General features: G+C 44.0%; 2 protein-coding genes across 2 annotated transcripts; one reads left to right on the top strand and one right to left on the bottom strand.

Annotated features, from left to right (window-relative positions):
• The first annotated feature begins 350 nt into the window (after positions 1–350).
• Positions 351–3,777, top strand: LOC118386250 (uncharacterized). Its single transcript, XM_035773834.2, has 3 exons — positions 351–497; positions 644–1,157; positions 2,846–3,777. Exons 2-3 carry the CDS (start codon positions 711–713, stop codon positions 3,557–3,559), a joined length of 1,161 nt encoding a protein of 386 aa, XP_035629727.1. The 5' UTR covers positions 351–497; positions 644–710; the 3' UTR covers positions 3,560–3,777.
• On the bottom strand, positions 3,669–9,595 carry LOC118386249 (potassium/sodium hyperpolarization-activated cyclic nucleotide-gated channel 1-like). The gene is made up of 10 exons (XM_035773833.2): positions 9,290–9,595; positions 8,855–9,041; positions 8,051–8,155; positions 7,790–7,933; positions 7,431–7,592; positions 7,252–7,345; positions 7,000–7,127; positions 6,690–6,836; positions 4,541–4,778; positions 3,669–4,233 (listed from the first exon to the last, which is right to left on the bottom strand). The coding sequence occupies exons 1-10, from the start codon at positions 9,472–9,474 to the stop codon at positions 4,058–4,060; spliced, it is 1,566 nt and encodes a 521-aa protein (XP_035629726.1). The 5' UTR covers positions 9,475–9,595; the 3' UTR covers positions 3,669–4,057.
• Between the last annotated feature and the right edge of the window lie 8,933 nt (positions 9,596–18,528).

Here is an 18,528-nt window from a genome sequence, read left to right as displayed (position 1 = left end):
ATTAAATACATTTAGTTACCAGAATCAAATCAACGTTTATTTGTCACGTGCGCCGAATACAACAAGTGTAGTAGACCTTACAGTGAAATGCTTACTTACAGGCTCTAACCAATAGTGCAAAAAAGGTATTAGGTGAACAATAAGTAAATAAATAAAAACAGTAAAAAGACAGTGAAAAGTGAGAAATGAGCAAGATACTTTTTGAAGAATTCTGTGGTGGACTGACAATATCATCATGAAGAAAAACTTCAAAGGCAAGAGTTCATAAAACACTTCAATATGACCATTTGTAACATTCATGACAAAAAAATGTCTACCCATCTATTAATTTGCAATAAGCTCACTTCCTTTACTTATAACCCCCTTTAGCATGAGGACGATTAATAGAGCTAGGAGGTGGAGGAACCTTATCAGATCGCTGATTATGCTGGAGAGTGTATAAATACTGAGGAAACAGTGAAGGTCACCACATACCTGACAAAGAAACATTCTGACTGGTGAGTAATGGAGTAACATGTAAACTTTCTATAATCTGAATAGCATAAGTATTTACAGAAGATTATGGTTGGTAGATATTGGCCTTCTGTATTGACTACACTGGTGTATTGGCCTATAATTAGATCTATTTCTCTTGATTCCTCAGCACCAGAATCATCCGGCTATTTCACACTTAACAGATATTTAGTCAATCAAACCATTTAGTTGTAGTGATGGCAATGTTCGGCAAGGTGCTGGAGCCAGTGGGCTACATGCAGACCATGAGGACTCTGGTGGAGGGCATCTGTACCTACCTGGGTGGCAGTGCCTCAGCTGAAGAGACAGACCTGGCCAGGAAGAACCTGGACTACATAGACCAGGAGCTGGCTGCTGCAGGGCCAGGCCTGCTGACTGACCAGGAGGTCCATCGGCTGGAGGATGACCTGGCCGTGGTCTATTACCAGCTGGGCGCGGTCGTCAGGGCCCAGTCTGAGTTCACCAAACGGGAGACAGAGGTGTTTCTCCAGTATGTTCAGGAGCACCGGCTGGAGAGGCAGCTGACGGCACTCCACAGCCGGCTGATGGGGGTGTCGGTCCTGACAGACCAGCCGACCCTGCTGGAAGAGCTGGTCCAGAGCCGCAAGCCCAAACGCTGGGAGATGAGGGAGTTCTGTGTCAAGGTCAGTGGGGGTCAGGGAGTGGTCAGCCATCAACACACAATTCTCAACAGGTAACAGAGGTCATCATGTTACATTCTAAATTTCTCTAACCAATTAATGTGTAAATCACATTCTTTGGTTTACCAAAATTATCCATGAAGTTCAAAGAACAAAGTTGCTTGCCTGAGCACCATGCCTTATCTGACTGTCAGACTAAAACAGTTTGTAAATAGACATGAAGCTAATCCTTTACTACACTCTTAGAAAAAAGGGTTCCAAAAGGGTTCTTCGGCTGTCCCCATAGGATAACTATTTTTTGTTCCAGGTAGGACTATTTTGGGTTCCATGTGGAACCCTCTGTGTAAAGGGTTCAACATGGGACTGAAGAGTTCTACCTGGAACCAAAAAGGGTTATTTAAAGGGTTTTCCTATGGGGACAGATGAAGAACCCCTTTAGGTTCTAGATGGCACCTTTTTTTCTAAGAGTGTAGCCTACTTCTAGATCTGGCACTCAGCCAAATTATTTTACCCCTAAACATTTTACACAAAAATAGTCAAAGTTACTAGTTGTGTGTTTTATTCAAAATAGATAGTGATAATTGTAATGCAGTTGCATATACAAAGTTCACCCCTATCTTTTCCAAAACTTGGTACGTCACACTGAAAAATGTATTCCTCTGCTAGTGAGCAGAAAATGTATGTGGAGAGACAACCTTATTTCACCTTGCGAGAAATACAAACACATCTGTTATGTTAACCTTGGATAACTTATCAGTCACAAACATTGCAGCAAAATGTATGAGACTGATTAAATACAAGCTATTTTGGGCACTGTGTGATCTTGAAGGATCGTCCCAGCCCCTGCTGTTGAAGCAGATTTTTTTCAATCATATACATTATCGTGAATATTGATGAGTGAGAAAGTTAGACACAAAAATATCATATCCCCCTGCCCCCCAGTGTAACCTCCCATTTTATTGTAATGGTGAAAGGTCTTGGGGGAATGATGTGTTTATCTAACTTTCTCACTCAACATTTCACAAATTCATTCAGAATTATCTGTAATCATGGTAGCATCCACATTATTGTACAAGTGTTTAGAAACATTGTATTCTTCTTTACAATACAAGTAAAGAAGAATACATTATTTACTGTTAATTTCTATTGGGCACAAAATCATCTGAAACACAATCAAATCAAACTGCAAATGCGTCCAACAAATTGAGTCACAAGCTTGAAGTGGTCATTGCGGTCTCTGAATATGGGATCAAACACTTAAAGTAGTGAAAAGTTAATACACAAGTGAATTTGTCCCAATATCTTTGGTCCCCTAAAATGGGGTGACTATGTACAAAAAGTGCTGTAATTTTCTAAATGGTTCACCCGATATGGATAAAAATACCCTAAAATTAAAGCTGTCATTCTGCACTTTAACCCCAGTCAGTGTATGATGTAAAATCCAAAGTGCTAGAGTAGGGAGCAACACAAATGTGTCTCTGTCCCAATACTTTTGGAGCTCACTGTGTATAGCTCTATGCTATGCCTCTCCAAATGCTGATTCTTCAAGATGCAGTCTGTTCAGTAAAGTAGACCACCAGTTAACTAAGGGGGGCAACACTACTATTATTTAATCTCCTGAACATGAGTCACATAGTCATAGCATAGAACTTGGGTTTTGTTATATCAGCCTCTCTTCCTTCCTCTTGCAGGTGAATTTTGTCCTAGGCACGGGTCTGCTGTGCCTCTTCACCCAGGCCTTCCTTACGGGCCGAGATCAGGCCCTGCTGATGAAGACCTGGTCTGAGCGCATGGGTGCCCTCTATAGGAAGATGAAGACCACTGGGGGTCGCTGTTCAGGCTACTTCCTACAGCAGGCGGAGGAGGACGTGCGTCAGCAGCTGCAGGAGGCCATGCAAAGCCGTTCAGCCCCCGAGGAGGCGGCAGCCGGCATTCTAAAGACCCTGGAGAAGAACTACGACTGGCTGCGCTGGGCCATCATGGTGCACCCTGCCATGGGGCCCTTGGAGGAGGATGGGGGAGAGGGCCAGGGGAACACACTACAGCCCAACCACTTCTTGTCCGTGTCATCTGAGGCACCATGCCCTCATGTGGTGGCCTGCTACCGTGACGCGCCCACCTCGCTGGACAAGAACCACATCCACCAGCTGATCGTGGACCTGGAGTGGAAGATCCCCAACCCACCTCCAGAGGTGTACGCTGCCATCGAGGAGGATCCAGGGAAGGCCCGACGCTACCTGGCCTCTCGCATGCTTAAGAAGCTGCAGGAGGGGCTGGGCTCATCGGTGGCTGTCCATGTGGTGCCGGGCAAGATGGAGATGAAGTGTAACTTCCCCCAAGCCTCCTACTACCTGTACGAGTACAAACATAGGTTGGCCTCGGGCACCTTGTGTGTGTTTGGATAAGAGAGCGGGGGGCTGGCTAGTCTTGCAGGCTTAGGTTCAGCTGCTGCTTCTGCTGGAGCTGGGCACACATGAATGAATACACTACTTAAAAAAACCTCCAGATGTTCAGTCAACTGAAACTATGTTTCCCTTTTTATTTCAGCTGTTTCATAACCAAATAGACCTTGTTTTATGTAACTGACATTTCTTCACAATAAACGATTAGAAAAACAAAACAACTATTTTAATCATTGCCTGTCCTGAAATACATTCTCAGTTAAAGAAACAATATTGTGTGGTGTTTGGGATCCACCCAGATCTAGAGTATAACTATTAGTAATCCAGACTATGGGTTGTATGATGCACAGCTAAACATGTATTGTGGATTTGCTAAATTTGAAGAAATAAATATTCATAAAATCTTTATACATAAAGTATAATACAATTTTAGACCAGTCTACACAGTACCAAGTCTGAGCTACACTATACATAAGTGGTCACATAAATGGGCACACTGCACTAGAGATGTATCACATCTTCCTTGTCCTGTTGTGCATACTTTTCCATGTCCCTCCTTATGTCAGGGAAGCTCTGTAGAACCCTCTGGAAGCGATCTGAGGACAGGGAGAAGAGCTGGCACGTGGTCAGAGCTCGCACCGTGGCCAAGCGCTTTCCTTTGGTCATGAGGCAGGTCTCTGTAAACCAGTAAGGCACAGAACACAATATACATTTATTAAAATGCATATCAGATATGCCCACTGTTCCTTGTCATATCCTGCATAGTCCCAGGGATGTAATCAGCACAACCATGTAGAACAGGAGAATAAGAATAACTTGTGTTGGGGGTTGGGTCTTTTTCAATTATGTAAGAAATGGATGAAGGATGTTTGACTATCAGAATTTCAAGATTACCCAATCTCTTGTGTGATGGCCTGAATAGAATGATAGTCTGAACAAATGAATGAATGATGCTGAAATGAGCTACTCGAATGTGAGCCTGACCTCCAAAGTAGTCGCCGTCAGCCAGCTCCTGCGGGAAGGAGTCTGTTTCCACCAGGACCTGGCCGTGCTCGATGAAGAACATGCGGTCGCCGGGCGCGTTCTGGTGGAAGATGACATCATCCTCCTGGAAGACCTCGTGCTGAAACTGGAGGAGGACGGTGTTCAGGAAGTTGACATCTCGGTTCTGGAACATGGGTACGTTGTTCAGCAGGCTCGAACACATCACCGTCAGAATCTCCTGTATAACACACACAAAGCTTTTCTTCAGATTGTTTCATAATAAAGTTTCACAACTAGACAGACAGATTCCACTATTAAACACAGCTGTAATAACCTAAGGAAATCACAGGTAAGTAGAATGTAGCTATGTACTTCATGTAGTTACGTGCAACATGCATCAAAGATTTTACTAAGTTACAGTTCATATAAGGTAATCAGTCAATTGAAATAAATAAATCAATAAATTAGGCCCTAATCAATGGATTTCACTGGGAATACAGATATGCATCAGTTGATCACAGATACCTTTAAAAAAAAAAAGTAGGGGCGTGGTTCAGAAAACCAGTCCGTATCTGGCGTGACCACCATTTTCCTCATGCAGTGCGACACATCTCTTTTGCATAGAGTTGATCAGGTTGTTGATTGTGGCCTGTGGAATGTTGTCCTACTCCTCTTCAATGGCTGTGTGAAGTTTCTGGATATTGGTGGGAACTGGAACACACTGTGGTACGCGGCGATCCAGAGCATCTCAAACACGCTCAATGGTTGACATGTCTGGTGAGAATTTAGACCATGGAAGAACTGGGAAATGCTTTAGCTTCCAGAAATTGTGTATAGATCCTTGCAATATGGGGCTGTGCATTATCATGCTGAAACATGGAGTGATGGTGGTGGATGAATGGCATGACAAGGGGCCCCGGGATGCATTCAAATTGCCATTGATAAAATGCAATTGTGTTCGTTGTCCGTAGCTTATGCCTGCCCATACCATAACCCCACCATCACCATGGGGCACTCTATTCACAACGTTGACATCAGAAAGCCGCTCACCCACACGACACCGTTGTCTGACATCATACCAGGTACAGTTGAAACCGGGATTAATCCATGAAGAGCACACTTCTCCAGCGTGTCAGTAGCCATCGAAGGGGAGAATTTGCCCACTGAAGTCCCTTACAACACCGATCTGCAGTCAGGTCAAGACCCTGATGAGGACAATGAGCACGCCGATGTGCTTCCCTGAGATGGTTTCTGACAGTTTGTGCAGAAATTCTTTGGTTGTGCAAATCCACAGTTTCACCAGCTGTCTGGGTGGCTGGTCTCAGATGATCCCGCAGGTAAAGAAGCTGGATGTGGAAATCAAGGGCTGTTGTGGTTACAAGTGGTCTGTGGTTGTGAGTCCGTTGGGCGTACTGCCAAATTCTCTAAAACAACGTTGGTGGTGACTTACGGTAGAGAAATTAATATTACATTATCTGGAAACAGCTCTGGTGGACATTCCTGGAGTCAGCATGCCAATTGCATGCTCCCTCAAGTTGAGACATCTGTGGCATTGTGTTGTGCGACAAAACTGCACACTTTATAGTGGCCTTTTATTGTCTCTAGCACAACGTACACATGTGTAATGATCATGCTGTTTAATCAGCTTCTTGATATGCCACACCTGTCAGGTGGATGGATTATCTTGGCAAAGGAGAAATGATCAATAACCGGGATGTAAACAAATCTGTGTACAAAATTTGAGAGAAATACGTTTTTTGTGCATATTTCCAAGACTTTTATTTCAGCTCATGAAACATGGGACCAAAACTTTACATGTTGTGTTTATATTTTTGTTCAATGTATATATTTTTTTACATTTGTATATATATATTTTTTTTTTTCTTTTTAACCTTTATTTAACCAGGCAAGTCAGTTAAGAACAAATTCTTATTTTCAATGACGGCCTAGTGGGTTAATAACTGCCTGTTCAGGGGCAGAACAACAGATTTGTACCTTGTCAGCTCGGGGGTTTGAACTTGCAACCTTCCGGTTACTAGTCCAACGCTCTAACCACTAGGCTACCCTGCCACCCAATGTAAAGTGGGACCTAAAGACACAGTGAATACAGAGAAGTTGTATAAAATAGAATATAATATGACTGAAGTACCTCTCTCAAAGCTGAGGAGACTGAAATTAGAAAATTCTTCTCGTCAAACCATCTCCCCCCATAGCGGGCCCCGTAGTACTTGTTGATGCGAAGCCGAAGGTCATTAGGAAGCTTCAAGAAAGTCATGTAGTCATCTAGATGATTCATCTGTAGATTATCAGACATTAGGGCCTTTGAATGACATGCCATTACAGTTAAGTGACATGTTAATAGAGTTCCTTTCTTATGTGATCAAGTTTGAACCTGAGTCATCTGTGTTAGCTTTATGAGCTAAAGCCCAGGCATTAAATCTCCATTACACTTAGAATACCTTGTTCTTGTAGGCCTTTGCTGCTTGGTCTACGTTGGTTATTATGGCAGCAGCGTTGGCCACCAGTACAGTGTACATTAGAGCCCCAGACAGCATACTGGTCATGACCACCCACAACTCCACCTCATCTATGGAGCAGAAAACCCAGTACACACAAATACAGTGTAATAATTTGCTATTAAACTCCACGCACTCCAGTCTTGGAGTAGCATCAGTCTAATAGAATATCACCAGATTATGAACAGTCCTTACTTGTTGGTGACTCCGTGGAGCCATAGGATATTTGGATCATATGAGAGAGAGCCCGAAACACTCCAAAGGAATACTTCTCACCAACCGTGGCATTCTGGAAAATACCACATTGTTTATATAGGGTGAATTAACCCTTTCAACGCAGCTGAGACCTACATTTCAGTATATGTGGGGCTTACCATCAGTTTCTCTCGTCTGACCCAGCAGTCTGATGGGAACTCCTCCAGCATCGGGACAAAGTACTGGATACAGCCGTTCCAGTGGCACAGCAGGAACATCATCATAAACAAAGACAGTATGCGGAAGAACAGTTGAACATACTCCAAGTTAGCATTTGAAACCTATCAGGAAAGAAACAAAGGCAAATTATTAAACATGATGCCACTAAAAATATTGATTGGACTTCAAAGATAACCTAGATGTGTATGCCAATCAAAAGCACTACCCCTGTACATGTTTGTATTGCTTCTTGGCCAAATGTATTTGTAGTACAAGGTTTGACTTTGTGGGGATGTGCAGCATACATATCAGAACTTACCTTCTCAACTTCGTTGAAGAAGCGGACAAGCCTGGAGACTCTGAGGAGCCTGACGAGGCTGATGATTCGGACAAACATGAGAATCCGGACCATTCTACTGGCTTTGGAACCTGAGGTGGAGGTGTCACTGTGGGATTGTAACTCCTGTCACAATAAAAATACACAAATACAAATACATATTTTAATTCAATGATCTTACATTAGACTGGAACTACTGTATAACAGCGTGATGCTGGAACAGTTGGAGTGATTTATCATTACCGCAATTAATAATATGTAGCCAATTGGGAATGCTGCAATCACATCTGGTATGAACCAACTCTTTAGGTAAATCACACTGATCTTTTTGATATCCAGGATAGCCACCTGCGGAATTGAATAACAGACAGTAGATGTTCAGATGATTGATATTAATGATTGGCAGCATGCTTCAGACAAATGAATCATTCAACCATTCAACGGAAGCTAAATGTTTTGGGATTCTGTCCAAAATGAAACGAGACAGTGATGCCATCCAGAATGTACGTCAGAATAGAGAAGTGCATTAATATAAACTTGACAGGGTAGTCAATTGGCCAAACTTTCACATTAATATTTTAAACCAACTTGGCCTGAAACTGAAACAGCATAAAGCACTAACTGGTTCTTGATCAGCCCCCTTATTTTCCCATTTCCTTTTTTATCAAATAACAATGATCCACAGCCATGTTTCATTACCGGTGCACTTCAGGACATATTTACTAAGCATCTTGGTCCTAGGTAAAGTTTGTGCCTGTTATTTTCATGAGAGAATTTAAGATAAAAGGAAACCTAATCTATAAATAGTTATCTGTAAATTAATCTACTTCTCAGAATCTTTATCTTCCAAATTTGGAAAATTCCCTCTTGCAAATAACAGCTGCAGGCTTAGCACATGCGCCAGGGGTTCAGTTAATCTGGCCCCTTCTGTGTATTGAAACTAATACAGATAGGGCAAATTGGGATTGCATGCTCGTGGAAGGGGATTATAAAACTATCACAGATTGGGACGGGTCTGAAAATACAGTAAAGTCAGAGCCACGTTACCTCACTGTCCTCAGAGATGATACCCATTCGAAAATTCAGAGCCACATCCATCAGAAACAAAGTGTCCGAGAAGACATTGAAACCTTCCCAGCCCACTCCACTGTACCCGTCTAAGAAAGCTATCTCCATGGGGATCCCAATCAAATTCAGGAATGTGATGGCAACCATACACATGATGTAGTAACTCCTACAAGACACAATAACAAAGGGTTTGCATATTAAAGACATGCAGACACGCAGTTCTTAGAAACACTGTTTTAAACACCCTTTAGTGTTTTCTTTGGCATATACCTAAGCTCTTTGCTGTCTTTGCAAACTTTGCTGTGTTGTGCTTTGACAGGCAAACAAAATGCCAAGACATCCCCAAGGTCTAACTTGTTGTTCTAGGACAGACAAAATGCCAAGGCAGCACAAACAGTAGTTAGAGAAGAATACCTTATGGGGCTGAATGGGTGGATGACCCAGACTCCACTCTGCAGCTGGCGTATACATTCCTTCTCCACAGCTATCTCGCTACCGTACACAGATAGAGATTGCCTGTTCAGCTGAGGCAGAAAGACACCTCTCCAACCACAGGTGCTGGCTGTGCGTCTGCCGACAGGGGCTTGGGAGTTCTCCATCCCAGAAGGAGCACACAGTTCCTCTGTTCAGCCGAGCGAGCTGGCCATCCTTCCCTGGGCTGCTGAAGAGTCGCGTCTAACTCAGTCTTTTTGGTCACAGGGTAATTTTCCGTCACAGCTCCTGTGGCCGGGGCTTATTGAGGTGGTGTAGTGGGAGGAGAGTGGATGCCAGACCTCTCTCTCTCTCTCTCTCTCCCTCCCTCCCTCCATGGGAAACATATGTTTATATTGCCAAAGCAAGTGAAATAGATAAACAAAAGTGAAATGTTTTTTACAGAAAACATTTCACTTACAAAAGTTCCAAAATAATACAATTATTTAAAATGTCATATTATGTCTAATGCAGTGTTGTAATGATGTACAAATAGTTGAAGTACAAAAAGGGAAAATAAATAAATATCGGTTGTATTTACAATGGTTTGTTCTTCAGTGGTTGCCCTTTTCTTGTGGAAACAGGTCACACATCTTGCTGCTTTGATTGCACACTGTGGTATTTAATATAATAATAATAATATTTCACTCAATAGCTCAATAGCTATGGGAGTTCATAAACATTGGATTTGTTTTCAAATTCTTTGTGGGTCTGTGTAATCTGAGGGAAATATGTCTCTCTCTCCCTCCCTCCCGGCTGATAAACTATTGAGTATCTCCACCATGCACCATGTAAAATAACGACTCTCCTTTTGGTCTGATCTGTTACCCACCAGCACCTCCTCCAGTAAGATGGGAATGAGGAAATCGAGTTACACACAAGGGAACTTTATTGCCATACACAGTGCCGGCTCCAGGCATAAGTGACACAAGGAATCATGGAGTAAGCATAAAAGTGTTAAACAAATCAAAGTACATGTTATATTTGAGATTCTTCAAAGTATCCATCCTTTGCCTTGATGACAGCTTTGCACACTCTTGGCATTCTCTCAACCAGCTTCATGAGGTAGTCACCTGGAATGCATTTTTTAACAGGTGTGCCTCAACATTGGGATTAGACACCTATAAAATAAATGTATATACTGTAGCATACAGTGATGGGGTAAAGAACTAGATGCAGTTCAACTAGTAATTTAATTATATTTTGATGTAGCTTGGTGGTAGTTGAACAAAATGTAATTATTGGTAGTGTACACCATGTAGTGGTGTAGCTAACTATTGGAACTATACATTACTTATTTTTTTTAAAGAACAGAAAATATGGGTAAAGTAGGCAAGATTTCCTTTTTTGGCATCAGACCTGCCTAGTTCTTACTTGAAACATAGTCTTTGTTTTTAATAGGCTACATTACACATCTGACTCCAGAGTGATCTGTTCTTGCAATTTGTAGTCCATGACATTTCAGATATGATCATTTTTCACAATGTAGTGAACTACTTTTTCAAAGCAACTTTAGTTAAGTCAATTATACTGTATGTTTTACTGTAAGCTCTAGCTTAACTTCTTCCAGTGTGAAGTAATTGGTAGCTTGGTAATCTATATTTTCAATGTGGCTTTAAATAACTGAAATGCTTTCTAAGTAGTAACAATCAAATGAGTAAAAATCTAATTTTAAACAGCTTACTATAATATTTCACCTTTCTTATAACTGTAAAATACACTGCTCAAAAAAATAAAGGGAACACTTAAACAACACAATGTAACTCCAAGTCAATCACACTTCTGTGAAATCAAACTGTCCACTTAGGAAGCAACACTGATTGACAATACATTTCACATGCTGTTGTGCAAATGGAATAGACAAAAGGTGAAAATTATAGGCAATTAGCAAGACACCCCCAATAAAGGAGTGGTTCTACAGGTGGTGACTACAGAGCACTTCTCAGTTCCTATGCTTCCTGGCTGATGTTTTGGTCACTTTTGAATGCTGGCGGTGCTTTCACTCTAGTGGTAGCATGATAGTCTACAACCCACACAAGTGGCTCAGGTAGTGCAGCTCATCCAGGATGGCACATCAATGCGAGCTGTGGCAAGAAGGTTTGCTGTGTCTGTCAGCGTAGTGTCCAGAGCATGGAGGCGCTACCAGGAGACAGGCCAGTACATCAGGAGACGTGGAGGAGGCCGTAGGAGGGCAACAACCCAGCAGCAGGACCGCCACCTCCGCCTTTGTGCATGGAGGAGCACTGCCAGAGCCCTGCCAGAGCCCTGCAAAATGACCTCCAGCAGGCCACAAATGTGCATGTGTCTGCTCAAACGGTCAGAAACAGACTCCATGAGGGTGTTATGAGGGCCCGACATCCACAGGTGGGGGTTGTGCTTACAGCCCAACACCGTGCAGGACGTTTGGCATTTGCCAGAGAACACCAAGATTGGCAAATTTGCCACTGGCGCCCTGTGCTCTTCACAGATGAAAGCAGGTTCACACTGAGCACATGTGACAGTCTGGAAACGCCGTGGAGAATGTTCTGCTGTCTGCAACATCCTCCAGCATGACCGGTTTGGCTGTGGGTCAGTCATGGTGTGGGGTGGCATTTCTTTGGGGGGCCGCACAGCCCTCCATGTGCTCGCCAGAGGTAGCTTGACTGCCATTAGGTACCGAGATGAGATCCTCAGAGCCCTTGTGAGACCATATGCTGGTGCGGTTGGCCCTGGGTTCCTCCTAATGCAAGACAATGCTAGACCTCATGTTGCTGGAGTGTGTCAGCAGTTCCTGCAAGAGGAAAGCATTGATGCTATGGACTGGCCCGCCCGTTCCCCAGACCTGAATCCAATTGAGCACATCTGGGACATCATGTTTCGTTCCATCCACAGACTGTCCAGGAGTTGGCGAATGCTTTAGTCCAGGTCTGGGAGGAGATCCCTCAGGAGACCATCCGCCACCTCATCAGGAGCATGCCCAGGCGTTGTAGGGAGGTCATACAGGCACGTGGAGGCCACACACACTACTGAGCCTCATTTTGACTTGTTTTAAGGACATTACATCAAAGTTGGATCAGCCTGTAGTGTGGTTTTCCACTTTAATTTTGAGTGCGACTCCAAATCCAGACCTCCATGGGTTGATAAATTTGATTTCCATTGATAATTTGTGTGATTTTGTTGTCAGCACATTCAACTATGTAAAGAAAAAAGTACTTAATAAAAATATTTCATTCATTCAGATCGAGGATGTGTTATTTTAGTGTTCCCTTTATTTTTTTGAGCAGTGTATATATTCTTATATTTAGTGACAGTACAAATCTGGCCCCATTTCATATAACTGACAACAGAGCATTTTCTGCCCACCATTCTAATGTCTGCAGACATCAACTAAGAACAGGGTGTCTGAGAATACATTCAACTTTTAAGCACACCCGGACGAGCAAGGGCTATCAGGGTCTTCGGAAAAGGCCATTGCTATTGGAATGGAAATGAGGTTCACGAATGTGATAAACACCATGAATATGACGTAATAATGCCTGTAAAGTTAAACACAAATGGGTGAGCCAACATTTTGAAGACAAATCACAGCCAAACCATACAAAAAAAGATTGCAGTTAGAGTGCAGTATAACTGTAGTAGTATAACTGCAGTTGTTCTACAATTACTGTGTCCAATTACTGTGTCCAAAATCAGGCCTATTTCTCCTTGCCGTTATCATGCTCTACAACATCCGCAGAGTACGACCCTGCCTCACACAGGAAGCGGTGCAGGTCCTAATCCAGGCACTTGTCATCTCCCGTCTGGATTACTGCAACTCGCTGTTGGCTGGGCTCCCTGCCTGTGCCATTAAACCCCTACAACTCATCCAGAACGCCGCAGCCCGTCTGGTGTTCAACCTTCCCAAGTTCTCTCACGTCACCCCGCTCCTCCGCTCTCTCCACTGGCTTCCAGTTGAAGCTCGCATCCGCTACAAGACCATGGTGCTTGCCTACGGAACTGTGAGGGGAACGGCACCTCAGTACCTCCAGGCTCTGATCAGGCCCTACACCCAAACAAGGGCACTGCGTTCATCCACCTCTGGCCTGCTCGCCTCCCTACCGCTGAGGAAGTACAGTTCCCGCTCAGCCCAGTCAAAACTGTTCGCTGCTCTGGCCCCCCAATGGTGGAACAAACTCCCTCACGACGCCAGGACAGCGGAGTCAATCACCACCTTCCGGAGACACCTGAAACCCCACCTCTTTAAGGAATACCTAGGATAGGATACAGTAATCCTTCTCACCCCCCTTAAAAGATTTAGATGCACTATTGTAAAGTGGCTGTTCCACTGGATGTCATAAGGTGAATGCACCAATTTGTAAGTCGCTCTGGATAAGAGCGTCTGCTAAATGACTTAAATGTAATGTAAAATGTAATCATTCAACTTAAAGTATGATGGGTTCCCTGGGCAAGAAAAGGTTGAAGACCGTTGAAGTTTGGGCAGAGAGGAAGAGGTGAGGCAAGAGGGTTTACTCAAGCCATAATCTGTTCACGAAAATAAGACCAGAGTGAGGAATGTTTGTATGGAGGTCAATTTGGTCAATGAAAAATATAATTGATAATTTGCTACGTCAGGCTTATTTGATATAATATAAGTTTCGTAATGGTTAGGTTGTTACGAATGCACTGATATAAGTGGACGCACAAAAAAACGTGATATCGGAGTTGTGCCTGTTGTTCTCAAGCGTATTTGCCCTCTCATTTGCTATAATGGTCCCACCTGATCTTGCCTTCTCCCACCTGCATTCCATCTTTGAGGACATGTATTTCCATTTTTAGAGCGGTCCCTCTACTATCTGGTCAATAAATAATCTTTGGTATGGGTAACTGCATACTTGGAGTGTGTCTGAAAGTGGGCGTTGCAAAAGAAGTGGGTGGATCAACAGCAATGGGTGTAACATCAGTGGGTGGATCAACAGTGATGAGTGTAACATCAGAGTGGTATAATACAAAGAAAGCTAGATCTACTCAGGCTTTTATAAAGCTAGCCAGCTTCAGTTAGCTTTACATTCCAGCTCATGCTTCATCCGTACTACGATGGTGGATATTACTTGTCTGCCCCCACTAACTCTAACAGGCTTGTAACTGCGAGCGCAAGTAGCTAGTCACATGCCAAAATCTTCATTGAGACAATGGGTTAAGGGAGGAGGATTGGAGGGAAAGAGAAGAGGTTGAAAAGACTGTGGAATGCAGAGGATGGGTGTGAATCTGTTGAAGCTAGCAATAACAAGGGAGAGGATGTTTTGAGCAAGATTGGTGTCAAGTTCAAACAGAGTGAGTTCGAGTTCTGGAGGTGAAATGGAAGGGCTAGAAGGTGTTGTGTGGAGCTTTGAGCCTTGCATTGATGGACATCGTTATGATAAAGATATGTTTAGTCCAGAGATTAATGAAGAGGGTGGAACCATGTCTTCTGGCTCATTCATGGGTGGTTTCAGGTTTGTTGGAAAATATGGTGGGTGCTTTTGTGTCGGTGAAGGTAACCCAAAGTGGTTTGTTTGTGTTTCTTCAGATCAGAGGGCGCAGCAACTTGGGAAAAGACCTGTATCTTTCTTTGCACTTAGATACAGGGCACAGTTAAAGGGAGTGATTTCTGGGGTAGTGTGGAGGTGGAGCAATTGAAAAGGAAGATGCCTGGTGTTTGTGATGCCCACGGGTACAGCCATCAGTGGGCCTTAGAGGCCACCCACTTGGCAGCCAGGCCCATCCACTGGGGAGGCAGGCCCAGGAAATCAGAATGAGTTTATCCCCACAAAATGACTTTATTACAGACAGAAATACTCCTCCGCAACCCCACCCCCCGTCAGATGATCCCACAGGTGAAGAAACTGGATATGGAGATCAAAGGCTGGCGTGGTTACATGTGGTCTGTGATTGTGAGACCGGTTGGAAGTACTGCCAAATTCTTAAAAATTATGTTGGAGGCAGCTTTTGGTAGAAAAAAATACATTATACTCTCTGGCAACAGCTCTGATGGACATTCCTGCAGTCAGCATGTGAATTGCACGCTCCACCAAAACTTGAGACATCTGTGGCATTGTATTGTGTGACAAAACTGCACATTTTAAATTGGCCTTTTATTGCCCCCCAGCACACGGTGCACCTGTGTAATGATCATGCGGTTTAATCAGCTTCTTGATATGCCACACCAGTCAGGTGATTATCTTGGCAAAGGAGAAATGCTCACTTATAGGGATGTAAACAAATTTAGAGAGCATTGATATAAAATGCTAATTTCAAGTTGAATTTTCACTTGTTGACTGATGCTCTGGCAGTGGCTGCTAGGAAGGGAGAAACGGCAGACCAGAAGACTGAAGCCAAGGCAGTACTGGTCCACACCTGCCCAGTCTGTCGGGTGAGTAGTATCGGTTGATACTGTATGTGCCTTTAGGTTCCTCTCCATGTGTAGGCTATTGTACTGGGCCCCGTTTCTCGATAGTCATGGAACAGTCTTGTTTTAACGATGCATCTTTCCTAAAATGGCAAAAGATGTAACATGCGTTTCCCAAAACACCATGCAGAAAGAACATTTGCTAAGTGCATCGTTGAGGCATGTGTCGATACTGATATGATCAAAAGAAAGGCAGCACTGCTCTCGGATCAGCTTTCTCCATTTCGATCTTACCTTAAAATTGTAATTATTCCACAATACTGATGATGGATCAGCTCCTAGAACGATGTATTATCAACTATGGCTGTCAATATTGAGGCAGCTTATTCTGATGCTTAGGTTACTGAGTATACCAAGCATTAGGAACACCATCCTCATATTGCGTTGCCCTCCCCTTTTGCACTCAGAACAGCCTCAAGTCGTCGGGGCATGGACTCTACAAGGTGTCGAAAGGGTTCCACAGGGATGCTGGCCCATGCTGACTCCATTGCTTCCCACTGTTGTCAAATTTGCAGGATGTACTTTTGGTGGTTGACCATTCTTGATACACGTGGGAAACTGTTGTGTGAAAAACCCAGCATTCTTGCCGTTCTTGACACAAACTGGTGAGCCTGGCACCTATTAATGTACCATATACCCTGTTCAAAGACATATTTAACTGTTGTCTTTCTTTTGTATGTGTGTGCCATTCACCATCTGAATGGCACACATACAGTACATACTACCTCAATTGGCCCGACCTTGAGCATGGCTGAGGTTCACCCATGACCAGCTCGGAAACCGGATTGCACTGTGGAGAAGGTAATGTGGGATTCGAAATGGTGATCTGTTTATTAACTTGGCTTTTGAAGACTTTAGAAAGGCAGGGCAGGATGGATATAGGTCTATAACAGTTTCGGTCTAGAGTGTCACCCCCTTTGAAGAGGGGGATGACCGCAGCAGCTTTCCAATCTTTAGGGATCTCGGACGATACGAAAGAGAGGTTGAACAGACTGGTAATAGGGATTGCAACAATGGTTGCGGATAATTTTAGAAAGGTATACATTATTGTAATATACAACATTTTCTGTAATTCATGTAATTCAGGGCTCATCTGTAAAAGAGACCTTGGTCTCAGTATTACTCCCTGATAAAAATAAAGGTTAACTAAAAACGTTACTAGCTTTAGTATGGGAAAACTACTGCTTGCACCACTTATTTTCTCTTGTGCTTTAATGAGTGACGTGTTATCACTTAAACATTTTTTTTATAGGTCCCACCTATTGCAAGTCAAAATGTGATGGGTTCATTCCACTGACACGCCACAATTCTGCTCTAATACAGTTCAAATCAAATCAAATTTATTTATATAGCCCTTCGTACATCAGCTGATATCTCAAAGTGCTGTACAGAAACCCAGCCTAAAACCCCAAACAGCAAGCAATGCAGGTGTAGAAGCACGGTGGCTAGGAAAAACTCCCTAGAAAGGCCAAAACCTAGGAAGAAACCGAGAGAGGAACCAGGCTATGTGGGGTGGCCAGTCCTCTTCTGGCTGTGCCGGGTGGAGATTATAACAGAACATGGCCAAGATGTTCAAATGTTCATAAATGACCAGCATGGTCAAATAATAGTAAGGCAGAACAGTTGAAACTGGAGCAGCAGCATGGCCAGGTGGACTGGGGACAGCAAGGAGTCATCATGTCATGTAGTCCTGGGGCATGGTCCTAGGGCTCAGGTCAGTTGAAACTGGAGCAGCAGCATGGCCAGGTGGACTGGGGACAGCAAGGAGTCATCATGTCAGGTAGTCCTGGGGCATGGTCCTAGGGCTCAGGTCCTCCGAGAGAGAGAAAGAAAGAAGGAGAGAATTAGAGAACGCACACTTAGATTCACACAGGACACCGAATAGGACAGGAGAAGTACTCCAGATATAACAAACTGACCCTAGCCCCCCGACACAAACTACTGCAGCATAAATACTGGAGGCTGAGACAGGAGGGGTCAGGAGACACTGTGGCCCCATCCGAGGACACCCCCGGACAGGGCCAAACAGGAAGGATATAACCCCACACACTTTGCCAAAGCACAGCCCCCACACCACTAGAGGGATATCTTCAACCACCAACTTACCATCCTGAGACAAGGCTGAGTATAGCCCACAAAGATCTCCGCCACGGCACAGCCCAAGAGGGGGGCGCCAACCCAGACAGGATGACCACAACAGTGAATCAACCCACTCAGGTGACGCACCCCCTGCAGGGACGGCATGGGGGAGCCCCAGTAAGCCAGTGACTCAGCCCCTGTAATAGGGTTAGAGGCAGAGAATCCCAGTGGAAAGAGGGGAACCGGCCAGGCAGAGACAGCAAGGGCGGTTCGTTGCTCCAGAGCTTTTCCGTTCACCTTCCCACTCCTGGGCCAGACTACACTCAATCATATGACCCACTGAAGAGATGAGTCTTCAGTAAAGACTTAAAGGTTGAGACCGAGTTTGCGTCTCTGACATGGGTAGGCAGACCATTCCATAAAAATGGAGCTCTATAGGAGAAAGCCTTGCCTCCAGCTGTTTGCTTAGAAATTCTAGGGACAATTAGGAGGCCTGCGTCTTGTGACCGTAGCGTACGTGTAGGTATGTACGGCAGGACCAAAGAAGAGAGATAGGTAGGAGCAAGCCCATGTAATGCTTTGTAGGTTAGCAGTAAAACCTTGAAATCAGCCCTTGCTTTGACAGGAAGCCAGTGTAGAGAGACTAGCACTGGAGTAATATGATCAAATTTTTTGGTTCTAGTCAGGATTCTAGCAGCCG

Source organism: Oncorhynchus keta, chromosome 7 (genome assembly GCF_023373465.1).
Source record: "Oncorhynchus keta strain PuntledgeMale-10-30-2019 chromosome 7, Oket_V2, whole genome shotgun sequence".
Classification (NCBI taxonomy): Eukaryota; Metazoa; Chordata; class Actinopteri; order Salmoniformes; family Salmonidae; genus Oncorhynchus; species Oncorhynchus keta.
This window is presented reverse-complemented; position numbering and strand designations above follow the sequence as displayed.